Below are 14,393 nucleotides of genomic sequence, written 5' to 3' on the forward strand. Positions count from 1 at the left end.
TTTGTGGCCCTTTCCTCATCATTCAAAGGACAATCAGGAGGGAAGGTTACTGACAAGGGTGAAATATGTCGGGAACTAGTCAGGAAGGTCTGTTTGCAGAATTGCACAAGGACAAGAGGTTCAGTCATTTCATCCTGACTTTTGAACTTTACTTTCTTCTGTACAAATTGTATATGCAATCTGACAAGACTGAAAATCCCAAGCTGGCTTGTTGCTTCTTAATTTGAAAAGGCAGGCAGTACAAGTGCGTGAAAAATCTTTGGGTTGCCAGAATTGTCATTACATACTTAAAGCCTGACTTAGAAATTATTTCTTTAGTTTAATTGAATGAATGGCTAGATGAAAGCTTATATGCATGGAGATAAATAACCTCTAATATTTTCTCCTCAAAGATGGCACTTTTATTTATTTTTTGCCTTCAAGAGACATAGAAGGCATAGCCGGTTATACAGTGATATCAAGACAGTAAATCTGCATTTTTAAAATCCTATTTTAATAATGGCAGGTAGTTCCTTTATCTCCTCCTTCTAAAACTTATTAAAATGGCTAACCAATAGTAATTTATCACTGAATATTGCCAGGACACTCTGGAGGGTCTGGAGGCTACAGAATTTGAGCTTCCAGGTTGCCTGTATATTTCATATTAAGGAAGATTGAACTTGAGAGTTGAAAAAAACCATTCCAGATGTAATCGATGATGATTCAGTGTTTTGGATTATCCTTGTTAAGTATTAATGAATGTACCTGCATTATTTCTACGCATTCATCATTAAGTTGCATCCAACTATGAAACTCAGAACAATTGATGCATATTGAGTTGCTTCTTAGTCAAAAAATATCTTGTTCATCAGTTTCAGGAGAGATAGCCAGTGATAATATCTGGCTTTTTATTCTAATCAACTGTAGTGTAGCACAGTCTCTTTAACATCTGTTATGTATTGTTTTCTGGTTTGGAAATTAGTGTTCAGAGGTGTCATACTTATTTGTTTTGATCTGAAGGAATGAATATTGTGACCCTCAGTGGCATTTAATTAATGTACTGCCTCATTCCCTGGGAAATCTGTATATGAAAGAGTGTTTGCATTATTATTATTGTATTGTTATTATTTAAATTTAATTTAGCCAATTTGATATATTCATAATTCTTGAATCACAGCGTCATTCATGCTTACAAAGTGCGGACATTACTCATCATCAATAACAATTGTTCATCTGTTTGTAAAGTTAATAAAGCTAGTGTGGAATAATCTTATAAACTCATAAGGCTTTTTGTAATAGTTTCAAAAGAAGGCTATGCTTGTCCTTTAATGGCATGCAAACAAAAAACAAAAAACAAGCAAGGCTGAAACAAAAAATTAAATTTAAATAATTACAGTTACCTTGAATTACATACAGTTCTTATAATTATTACACTTGTAATTTCTCCTTTATGTCAAATCTTGAATTACAATTTAATAGTAATTGTTAAATTGTAGTAATATCTAAGCTTTGCAGGAATTCATGCCATGTGAGTGATTTATCAAACAAAAACAGAGGTTGCACAGATTTGTAGAAAATGATGGCTTTGCTATTGTATTATGAAACATGGATATAATCCCATATCTTGTAATAAAAATGCAGTATAACTTTTCCAGCTTTTATAATTGATTCTAAAATATTAACTAAGCAAGAAATATAAGAATAGATGTTAGTAGTATTCTGACAGGACATAGGATTTGTGAAATCCAGTTGTATCTGTCAACCAAAAAGATGAACAGTGTTGGATAAAACACATTCCTGCTCTTACTTAACCTTCATTCTGACCCATAAATCTATTCCTGTTGCAAAAGAAAGTTTTGCTTGCTTGCAACAAACTTCTAGGAACCAAGATAGTTGCATTAAGGGTGTATGGGTATTGTTCACTGGTGCTCACAAAGGCCTTTAGTAAGTTGAACACATGATGAAAGTTCAAAGAAATGGGAATTTGGCTTTTGTTCTCCCAAAATTTTTTCCTGTATAAATAAATCCATGTATGCTTTGACACAATTAGTGAAAACAATTGAATGTCTTTATCATCCCATCAAGAATCATTAAGAAGGTGGATTTAACCACTCATTTTTAAAAATTTGCTTGCTATACCCAAGATGATATAAAGGGAACATTTTCCTTGATTAAGCAAAGCATTTCTCTCCCCCAAAAATCTCAATTTCACTTAACTCTATATTCTGTAAAAATTAGTTCAGGTCTCAGAATCAGGAAAAGAGAGACAAGGAACAAGAGGCCTGGATTACCTGTTTCCAGACATCTACTTTGCAATGGACTTTGAACACGGGCTAAAATTCAAGTTTTTATTCAAGGGGATTATATGTTAGCTAGCTTAATTAGGCTGACTGGATTTATTTTATTTGGAATTCCATGTGTATGATTTTTGCCTTCCTTTGTTATTTTCTTATTTTCCTTTTTTCAAGAAATGCTTGATATCTTAAGCTGCAAATTTGATGTGGGTCAAGGAATGGATAACATTAAGGAAGACTAGATTGTTGACATTAGAAGGTCATGATCTGTTGTTGGGTTGGCATGCTTTTCTATGGTACAAGGGAACTAAGACACAGGGCTATTTTCGAAGACATTATATACGGGAGTCTTTGTGGTTAAATTGGGAGAAGATAAAAAAACAATGTTATTTGAAAATTCCAGTTTGGTTATCGACGATAGAAGCATTTTCTTATCCTATAATTTACAAGAAGGAACAAACAGTTAGATATGGGGAATTATTAGATGAAAAGGGTGAACTTAAATTGATACAAAATCTAGAGGAACAAGGTATAAAGATGAATTGGTTTTCATATGTGCAAATACACTCAAGGTATGATGAGGATTCCAAAACAGAGGGATTTTATGATAAACAGACTGATTTAGATAAGATTTTGATGGGTACTGATGAAAAGGTGATTAAAAAATTATATGGTTATTTATTGGAAATTAAGCTAGAGGAAGAACAAGTTAAAGAAACCATGATTGCTTGGGGGAGGAATTTTGGATATGGGATTGATTTAGAGAAATGGCAGAAACTATGGTTGCAAAATTATAAAATGACAATGTCTACAGCTTATAAAGAAAACTTGTATAAGATGTTTTACAGGTAGCATTTTCCCCCGACAAGGATAGCAAGAATGTTTAAGAATAAATCGGAAAAATGTTGGAAATGTCATCAGATACCTGGCTCATATTACCATATGTGGTGGACTTGTGAGGACGCTAGAAAATACTGGACTAAAATCCGCATGTGGCTGGAAAAAATGACAAAGAAACATATAGATTTGAAACCGGAGTTTTTTTTATTGGGAATTCTACCAGATGTATATAGTAAAGATTTGAAATATTTGATTGTAAATGTATTAACTGCGGCTAGAATTGTATTTGCTAAAAATTGGAAAAATGAGAAAATTCCATCGTAGGAAGAAATTATTAAGAAAATATTGGAATGTGCTGAGTTGAGTAGATTGACATTTGAAATCAGAGAGCAAGAAGATAAACAATTTTATAAAATTTGGGACCTTTTCTATCAATGGTTAGATGATGAAATATGACAATAGAATACTTAGAATTTTAGATAATAAGGAATATTCTTGTTTTTTCTTTTTCTTTTGTTATTAGATAGTATATCTATAAAGTGTTTTTTTAGGATAGAATTGGCATGATTATATGATTTGTTATAGAATAAATTACTTAAATTATAGTTATCTCATAAAGTATGAATGAATAAAAGTATAGTCAAATGATTTTTCTTAACAATGATATGAAGATATATAAGTTAGGATTGAAAATAAGAGCTATTATGTAACATAATCATAACTGAGACTACGAAATGGATGCACAAAACTGATGAACCAACCGACACACTGTTTGTATATAAGTATGGAAGAGAGCTGATGTTTTTATGTTTTGTCTGTTTTTGTTTGTTTGTTAAAAAAACCAATAAAACTGTTTTCAAAAAAAGAAGAAATGCTTGATATCTACTTACATTTTAACTTCTAATTAAGGACTTCAAACCTTTCTTTTTAGACAAGCACTTAACTTTCTTTTTAGACAAGCACTTAACTTCGTGAATTGCTGAGAAATCTGATTTGAAGATTTGATTCAAATGAGGCATTTGTTTAGATCTCATTTCTTCTCATCTTCTCATTACTTTCTTATGCAGGTTTTCCATCTCACTCGAGAAAGCTGGAGTTGCAAGGTGTAAGCAATAGCAATAGCACTTAGACTTATATACCGCTTCATGGTGCTTTACAGCCCTTTCCAAGGATTTACAGCATGAGCGTGTTGCCCTAAACAATCTGGGTCCTTTTTACTGACCTAGGAAGGGTGGAAGGCTGAGTCAACCTTGAGCCAGTGACATTCAAACTGCCAAATTGCAGGCAGCCAGAACACATCAGAAGTAGCCTGCAGTATTGCATTCTAACCACTGCACCACCATGGCTCAAGCAATTCTACAGGGCACATTCTTAACATATTTTAACACAGGAAACATATTTTTGGAAGCCTATTTTTATTCTCTTTTTTATTCTCTTTTTAATTCACATTTTTATTCTCTTTTTAAATATACAATAGATCAGTTTTTCCCAATCTGAGGCCCTCCAGATCAGAGATGTCAATCTCGCAGCCCGTGGGCTGGATGCATCACATGCTAGCCTCAGTAGAGAAAAAGGGAAAAAAGTGCTGATACGTCATGTGATACTGCCGTGATGACACGAGATTGACATCCCTGCTGTAGATGTATTAAACAAGTATGCCTGGTCTGGGCCACCACTTCATTGGATATTTTACAAACACCAAAAATGGGCTAAAGTTTTACAGGATCACACATGCACATACACAAATGTATCTCTTGTGTATGTATGTATCTGCATGTGTAACATAAGTATATATACATATTTGAATATGTAATGCATATATTATTCATAGCATATTGTTGGCCATCTCACAAAAATGTTAGTCCTGTGTGTATACAAACAGTTAAAAACTTCAAAACAATCTAAAAGTAATGAAAAATACATAGACATATAAAGTGAATAAAGTAAACAAAAAAAAGAGGGAGAACAAACATCACTTAATCTCATACAATTGGCATGGTCTCCATTGCATACCTAAGGTTGGTAAGAAACCCACATTTTAAGAGTCTTCGGCAAGACTAATAGGTGATACAAATCTCACCTCAGGGGGACAATGATATTTCAGAGCACATAGTTACAATAGAAAAGAAACCCTGCTGAGGTTTCATCAGATGGAGCTCCTTTGAAGACAGGACCTCTCTTGGCTGATTGGGGGGATGGATAGATGTAATCAAGATAGTCAAATATATGTATGTATGTATGTATATATACCAGGCCCTCTTGGGTCATCTTTTGAAAGAAAGGTAATGCAGCCTGACATGACCAAAATAACAGGAGTAATGGGTTCTAGCTTTTTTTAATGCATTCCTTAAGCTGAAGGTATCTTGATTAAAATTGTTGTAATATAATACACTGGGATTGGGAATGATTTTTTATTTCCTGCTGGCTTCCCAATTGACTTTGCTATATATTTTGCTTGTGGGAAGCCGGCAGGAAACATTGGAAATCATGATCACGTGATTGCAGGTATACAGCAACAACCAAAACCTTGGGAATAGAAGTGTTATGCACATTGTGAAAATTTCAATTCCAAAGGAATAATGGGATGTTAAGTATCTCATTAAAAATTTGTTGTGGTATAATGCATGTTTGGACTAGCCAGAGAACAGATAGGAGAACTGATATATAAATGTGTGCAAGTGTATGTATATATAAACTTTCCTATATATTCACATATTTTGGAGCTAGATTTTTTACCTCATATGACTACTTGAACAAGTTCCTGAAATTTTGGTGGCAAGAATTTTTAGAAGTGGTTTGCTACTGCCTCCTTTCTAGATTGAAAGAGAATGACTAATCCAGAGTCAACTGCTGGCTTCATTCCTAAATTGGAACTAAACTCATGGTTGCTCAATTTCTAGGCTGATGCCTGAACCAAACTGGCTGCATTGTGTACTGGGGTCACAGATCCCAACTTCTTAACTGGCAATCACGTTTTTGGCTAGAATTTTTGAGATTACAGAAACAAGTTATGGAAAGATACAGGCTCACACAGACATCCTAAATAAGAAACATTTTATAAAAACAGATTGGAAATAGTCAAATACTTGCTGTATAGAACTAAATGGTCAAATACTTGTTGCATAGAACTACAAAGCCATACAGGTTGCCTATTATTTTTTTCACTTCATACCTAAGTGGCTAAAAAGCACCACCTTGTGGCAAGCTCGAAATCGTATTTGCTTCTAATATGTATTAAATGATATTTAATGATACTTTTTAAAAAAATGGTTCATACTATATTCTTTTGCTAGTCATTTCATATTTAGTTTTGTTTCCAGGTAGATGCTTGTTTTGTATTTTGCTAGTTTAAGGAACTGTTTGAAAATAAATTCTAGTTGGTATTTGCTAGAATCATAAATATCTCAAAATATATTGTATAAAATCTTAGCCCCCCCTTCTTTTAAAAGAATAATTGTTTACATTTCCTTTATTGTGATTATATATGTAGAACTGCCATTTAACAGAAGGTTGTAGAGTTTTTTTTTCAAAAGTTATGTTTCTTCTCTATTATTAAAAATGCCATTATCTTCAGTATTTAAAAAAAATAAAAATGGAATAATATTCCAATGTCTACTGTTGGTCATGATTGTAAAATTATTTTTTATCCAGTTTCTCCATTCATAGTACTGTTGTAAAGCTTAGGATTTCCAAGCGGTTCTTTGCAGAAAAGGATGAAAATTTTAAAGAGCCAGTTGAGACAATATCTTGCAAGTTTCTGGGTTCTCAACCAGCAGAAGTTAATAGTGATACAAAGAAAAGTCATGCTGGGATTGTCTAGTCCAGCCTCTCTCAACTTTAGGAGGCTACAATAATTCCTAGTTGTGTGACTTTTATGATTTCCAGTCACAGCATATGAGAAAAATAAAAATCAGCTGGCCTTCAGAACACATGACACTTGCAGGTCTTACTTAGACAAAGAAATGAGAGACAAAAAACAAACAAAAACTGCTCCCCCTCAAAATATCTCTAGATGTTTTACAGGACTTAGGAGCCCTTTTACTTTGTTTTCTACTCCCTCATTTTACTTATGGCATAACACATATGCATAGAAAACTATTGATGATACAAATATAGCTTTAATCTTTCATATAAATATGTCTCTGCAATTGAATGTGTATACAATGATACGTTAGAACAATGGTTAGCAGCACTTTGTATATATTTTGTATTAATATTATAATCCAAACATTACCTCATCATGAAAACTGTTAAATCCATTCAGCAATTTCTTTTGTAATAGGATGAAACCAGGAATCTACCAGATATACAAATGACTTGTAATTTTTCACACTGCTTTTCTGCATTAGAAATATTCCAAAAATCTCTGTACCTAATTTTACATTAGGAAAAAAAGCAAACATATGGATATCTTTTTCTCAGAAACACTGTCTGATGCTTTACAGTTTTAAGAATTTATAAATATTATTTATAAATATTCACTTACAAAGCTCTGTGGTTAAAACATGACTTTAGGGTACAGTCATGATCTCATTTTCTCTCTCCTCCCTCCCAAAAAAGATAAATTGTCATATGCATAAGACATTCAGTATTTTACATCATAACATGAAAATTTTTGATTTACACTGCAGTATTTTACACTCATTTTTACTATTTCAAATATAGCCACTGAACATTTTCCGAACATTTCTAGGTACAATTTGATTCCCCCCCCCATTTTTTTTTCAGTACAATAATTTTGAGAAATCTAGTTATGCTTAAAATTACGTATTCTTGGGAGATATTGTTTTGAGCAATTTTTTCTAACATTGACCTCATTAAGGAAAAAGCATATTAAGGATGGGATAAAATAGAATCAAGGAAAAGTTTTATTTTTCTGACTTTCAGTTTAGACACAGGTATAGGATAGCTTGTTCACTATTATTTTTTTAGGAGTTCTATATGCTTTGCTTTAGGGGGAAAACCCTTTTTTATTGCAAATATCATTTGCAAAGTCTCAAGAAAAACATTGCATGTGTCTTCAGACATGGTGCCATCAAGTGGCAATTGCCAGCAACTTTTCAGTTTCAAATATATTTTCTAGAGCTCCTCAAATTAAGTTATAATTTATGAGCAAGCCTGACCATATTGAAGGGTCCACATTTTAAGAAGAATAGGGTCCAGAAAAATATCTGCAGAAGTGGGGACCCCTGAAAAACTTGATGTTCAGGTCAGCCTGACTTATTCAAGCCAGAAGATATCTCATTCCATAACTTGGCATGAATGGAGATTTGTCAGGATAGCAAAAAGTCCAGAGTCAGTATAGGAGCATTTGTTTGCTTGCTGAATAGAGAGATTAGCATCTTTTTGGGATAAGGGAGAAGTCAGGGAAAAACAACTACATTGCAACAATTGCCCAGGAATGATGATAATCAGAGAAGATGACATAAACCTCCCAGTATCTTCCCTGGGATAAGAAGAGGTTTCTGTAGATATTCCAGCTCTCAGCATTCATTTCACATCATGGAGGACTTATGCATCACTGGAAACCAATGTAACTATAAGTCAGTTCCTATTAGTAGTGGTTTAGGAGAACAATACTTAAAGGTGGTTCATCCTTATTGTGCTTGAAAAAGCATACTGTATTTCTTTATGTTTATAAAACATATATAAAATTTAATTTTTAACATTTATATAGCTGTTCATCTTAAATGGATAATCCTGTATACCTCATAACAAATCCCAGAAAATATTTTTTTTTAAAAAATCTATAAACAAGCATAATACATCAAGCAAGGTATCATAATAAAACTGTCAAAAGAACCGTACCTACAGAATGGTATATTGGGTGCAACAAACATCCGGTTTCTGGTGGAAGAGTTAGGTCTTCAGAGCATTTAGAAGGCTAAGAAGGTTGGGGCTTTCTGAATCAGGGAGTAGCTGTTCCAATGGAAGATTCTAGAACAGAGAAGGCACATCAACTAGGGCCCAGGGTGATCGGGATTGTGCTCACCTTGCTAGATCTGGTGGGATGGGCAATCCTTGGAAAGTTGTGATCCTACAAATAACTTTTCCCTATACTATGCAAGATTTTAAAGATGAAAAAAACCTGAAAAAATCTTGAAGGGTTGACAATATCATGAACCATAATGAACCAGGCAATGAAATTTGGGCAACAATAATGTAATTTGGGCAAACCTTGGTACACCCAAAATAGCATGCACTGCTGCATTCTGGGCATATTAAACAGTAGCCCTACGTAGAGTACATGGCATTAATCCAACGGGGAAATGACTATGGGATGAATATATCATATCCCATGCTTCCTCCTAATGCTGAAGATAGCAGTCACAACATTCCCATCTTTATTTATCTTCACAACAACCATCTTGTGTGTTAGATTGGACTTAAGAGCCAAGGGGTGGCCTAAAGTCACTGTGAGCTCTCATGACTGAGGATGAACCTGAATCTGGATTCCTTCAACCCTACTCCAACTGCTTAACTATTATTCTTAAGTGATTAGCATTAATTTCCAACATTTTAAATTGTGGTTAATGAATTATGGTTCATGATATTCTCAACCCTTCAAGATAGGAAAGTTATGAAACACGAGCAATATGGATTCCAGGAATGGTCAGTATTGTTGTAGGGTAGAATAACAGAATCTTGAAAGCCACTCAGAATTTTTTCTGTCTGTCGGACCTTGCATCAGACAAAATTGAGGGTGGTGGTATATTTTAAGTTTTCATTTTCTGAAAACTTTTTTCTTCTCTTTTAATGATTCATTGTTCTCTTCCCCTGTCCCAAGGTCAGATCTATATTATTTCACAGATATACTTATTTAATTCTGAAATACTTTTAGCATTTTCAGTGTAAGTATTTCAGAATTAAATAAGTAGACCGCATTTCAGAATTACTGTACATTGAAGTGCAATCAAGGTAAGAATTGAAAATGAAGGCTGATGGGATAAAAAAATGTTTGAAGCCTCTCCATTTGATTTATTTTTATGGCTATTCACAAACTTATCAAAAATAGAAAAAAGTTTCATCGCAGTACTAGATAGAAAAAATTGCCTAATTTCATAAACAACTCAGATTTTTTTGAAAAACATTTTTTTTCCAAAGTAGATTATGTATCACAGCACAATGTAGCAAAAGCCTTTTTTCCCATTAAGTGGACCACAAGAATTATACCTCTTTCCCTCTTGTTGTCACTTAAATTCACTTAGAACATCAGTGAAAGGTGTACTGTAAACTTCATTACAACCCCCAAATGAGGGTATGATGCCATGGCTGCTGTCTGATTCAGCCTTCATCTACTGCTGCATTTATATACTGCACTAAGATATGCTTTTTAAAAACAATAATATAATGCTAAATCATATCCCATGGTACATGAAGGGTGGGTTCACATACACTAAGTCAGACCCAAATATACAACATTATAGCTGTGCATGATGTAAGAATCAGGCTTGTGTCTTCTGGACAAAATTTAATTTATAATGTCATGTCAAGACTGACTTTCAGCAAAAGAACAAATCAGTCTAGGACCACTGGAAGAACTCATGTTAATTAAATATTTGCTTTGAAACTATGTACAGAACCTAGAACCTCGAATGTGATACATTTGGTGTTTTTGTTCTTTCTTTGTGATTATCAAATCCCATGATTTCTCTGTCATGGGATGTTCTTCTATCTCAACTGGGTTCTGTACTTATCTAACCATGGGAATCACCAGGCCTTTGTGCTACTGGAAGTCCAGATACTGGTGCCCCGTAATCCAGTAGAGCTCTCACTAACTTTTGCTCCTTGTGGCTTCTTTATCTTAATTTCAGGTTCCAGGTGCTGGCTGATTTCCTCCAAAGAAGAAATCTCCAAATCACTGTCCTCTTCATAGGCAAACTACATCAGGAAGAAAAGAGAAGATAGAGAACAAGGAATGAAAACTTGCAAAGATTGGATGCACCAAGAAATGCATGAATGATTTGATACTTGTGAATAAAAATATTTGATTTGCAATTACCCTTCAGATTTTATGTTTCACTGAATTTTATAAAACACAGATTTAGAAATATATGCATTTAAACAGAACATTTTTACTAAGATGAGCATTTGTAAAAACTTGTTAAAATATATTTTAATATTTATTTCTAAATGTTATTTCTGAGGAATTTTTATGCTGTTAGATTTTTATGCTGTTTTATGCACATGAATGTCTAAATAAGAATGACTTATCAATGAATTCATACAACATTCACCAATTTAGGCAGGCATTCACCAATTTAGACAGGGGTGAACAACCTTTAGCTCCAAGTCCCTTTCTTGTAGCCCCTTGAAGCACTTCAAAATTTACCAAGTTTCCCATGATGTTGAGGTGGGAAATAAATGAAACTGCATTGTAAGCCTACAGGCTTGTAAAAAACGTGTCAAATATAAAAAACAAAGTCATTTACCCAGCCCTTGGATGAAAACCACTGGTCAGCTTTAATGGCTGCTATGGCCCTAACATTTCATATCATTTCCTCCCCATGTTGTTACTGGCCCTTTAGGTAAAAACTAAAAATAACTGTTGTCTCTAGCTATTAAAAGTATCTACTTTTGATTAATTGATTACATGCCAGTAAGTCATTGCTGACTTAACAACCACATAGATAAATCTTCTCCATGTCTACCTTGCCTTGCATATTCACAAATTATTTGTAGCAGTCCTTCTCTTTCTGATGCTCTCTATCTGTGCTGGCAATGTAAGGAGTCTTAGGTCCTAGAAATCTATAAGTTGTATTTCCAGTGTTATGGAGGGCACTAGATATTTGCTATTTAGTATATGTGTGTTTATAAATAATAATGTCATAGAAAACAAATATGGATTCTAGAAACATATTAAGTTCAGGTATACCGAAAACATTAAGCTCAATATTATACTCAAAGCTTTAATACCTGAGAGTTTATAAAGTAGGGCTACCAGATCCAGGCTACAAAAGTCTAGGCAATTACTACATGGTATCAAAATATCTGTTGTATTTCTTTCCTGACATGTGTTGGCCATCTGATTTTTTGCTGCTGAGATGTGGTAGATCTCATAATCTTTAGGTAACTTAACTAAAATTATAGATTAACCCAATGAACTATCCTTTCATTGACAACATATTGACTACTTTTGAAGTATTCACTATCTTGATCTTTTTACTTTTTGTAAATAATCTTAAACCCATTATTACTATGGCCTACAGAGTACAATATAACTTTCTTAGAAATGTGCAGCTCATGCTACTAGTGAATCAGTTATGAACAAGACCTGTACTGTTAGGAAGCAAAATTAAGAGACTACCTACTACATTCTTGGGTTTTGAAAACAACACCAATACCTGAAGCTTTTTTGTGGGATGATTTGTTTTAGTATCATCTTTGCTTTGGACGGCAAAGAGCTTCACGCCACCTACAGGCTTCTTTCCAGGTATGTTCAGTTTCTTCTCCAGATTTTTAGCCATTGACTGCACCAGTGTTTCTAAGTGAAGCAAGGAATCAGTTAGGCTGAGAATTAGTGGTGACATGATCGTACTAGCCTTTCAGTATATTGCTAGACCTCACAGGAGATGATTGCTTTATTTGAAAAGTTATTTAGCCTAAACAACTATTAATTTGTGTCTTACTGAATTTTATAAAAACAATCATGTATGTTTTACAGCTTGTATTATAGCAACACACCCTGGCAAATCCCCTTAGTATCAAATTCACTTAGTATTCATTTACTAATGAATTGGTATTAAAATTAAATTGGTATTAAAACTACCAAAATTCAGTTGTCTGTCATTTAAGCCCATTAAAAATGTACAACAAGATAACTGTTGTCCGTTCATAGTAATCATTTGATTACTGAAATAGTTGATACATATATTAGTATTTGGATGTGTTTTTTTTACTTCTTTGACACTGACATTTGCATACATCACGACAATAATAAATCCAACTAAATGATAGTCACCTGAATGAGTTCCTGCTGCAACTGAAGAACTCTTTCCTGCACCAAGTTTCTCCTTAGAAAAGTCTGTGTCAGATGAATCCCACTCACTCTCTTCCACCTGTGCTGCTCTGGGGACAGGTTTGCTCTGCTTTGGTTCTGTCTTGAGGGACATGTGTTTTGGAGAGCTCATGTTTGTTTCTTCCTCTGACTCTTCAGTCTCAGAGCTGAAAGGTGAAGTACTGAAGGAAAGAAACACAATAGAAGGAAAAATGGAAAAAGAATAAATATTATGAAAATTTTATATTGTATTTTATTGTATTATTGTTTCATTATGCTAGAGTCAAGAAGTGTCCAAACTGAATGAAACCAATAAACAATTATAATAGAGACCTTGCTTTGTGAGATTCTAAGAAAGTTTACAACTTTTCTAATAGAATCTGAAGTACTTTCAGAGTAGCCAAGCTAGGAAATACAATATCAATGACCTATTTGTAAAAACATGTCCCACCTTTCTTTCAAAGGTAAACTCAAATAATTTAGAAACAAACACCAAAATACCTCACAAAAATCAATGTAGCAGACTGATTGAGCTTGTAGCGGGGAAATTAGGTGGTCCCAATCCCACTGGGAAAATTACCAACTTGGTAATTACCTACTTGGTAATTCTTGCTAAAACATTTATCTGCCAAGGAATGGCATGTCTGGCATCCTTCTCATAAGTATATGAAAGAAAAGGCCATAACAACCTGGCCTGTTTCTAGCAATTACATGCCAAAAATGCAACTATATGGTTACTTAGCATCGAGGTATTAGATAATTCAACTTCTTCCCTTCTTGGTAGATAGACCAATCCAACCGTGGACAACAAAAAATATTTTAAAAGAAAAAAGATATGCAGAGATAAATTATTAAATGTAAATATTTAAATGCAAAATAGTTGATGAAAAAGGATAAATTGCAAAAGCTATACGGAAAAAGGAAGCATAGTGCTTCAGGCAGATCACAAGAAGGCTACAAAATAGAAGAAAAGTATACCTTCTGGAGAGATGCTGCAGGAGATTTTTCTCTTATAGATCACAAAAACAACTAATATTGTGATACTCTACATGAACAAAGGCTAAAGACTGGGAATACCCAGAATTTCCTAACTTGTACAGAGAAATACAGAATTTCAACTTGAGTAGGTAACACACAGAAAAAAGGAAAAAAGTTAAATCAACTTTATATTTTCTCCCAATTACTAATTTTTCATAGCAAAACTTCCTCTGCTTTATTTAATGAGTCTTTCTCCAAGTTCTATAGAGATTCTATTTTAACAAGAAGCTGTTAAAGAGCTATGT

At 33.7% G+C, this 14,393-nt stretch overlaps 1 protein-coding gene across 3 annotated transcripts in view; it reads right to left on the reverse strand.

The window, feature by feature from the left end:
• Nucleotides 1-6,152: 6,152 nt before the first annotated feature.
• Nucleotides 6,153-14,393, reverse strand: part of DZIP1L (DAZ interacting zinc finger protein 1 like) — a 30,012-nt gene continuing 21,771 nt past the window's right edge. For 2 of the 3 annotated variants that reach the window (XM_087933098.1, XM_087933097.1), the window contains exons 14-16: nucleotides 13,075-13,292; nucleotides 12,458-12,597; nucleotides 6,153-10,994 (exon numbers count right to left, since the gene is read on the reverse strand). In XM_087933098.1, the coding sequence (XP_087789224.1) occupies nucleotides 10,824-10,994; nucleotides 12,458-12,597; nucleotides 13,075-13,292 (529 nt within the window). In that variant the 3' untranslated portion in view covers nucleotides 6,153-10,823. The remainder of the gene's footprint in view (nucleotides 10,995-12,457; nucleotides 12,598-13,074; nucleotides 13,293-14,393) is intronic. The other variant, XM_087933099.1, reaches the window with a different exon arrangement.

The sequence above is a fragment of the Pseudonaja textilis genome, chromosome 4, assembly GCF_049901715.1.
Source record: "Pseudonaja textilis isolate UNSWEBS1 chromosome 4, rPseTex1.2, whole genome shotgun sequence".
In the NCBI taxonomy this organism is placed as follows: Eukaryota; Metazoa; Chordata; class Lepidosauria; order Squamata; family Elapidae; genus Pseudonaja; species Pseudonaja textilis.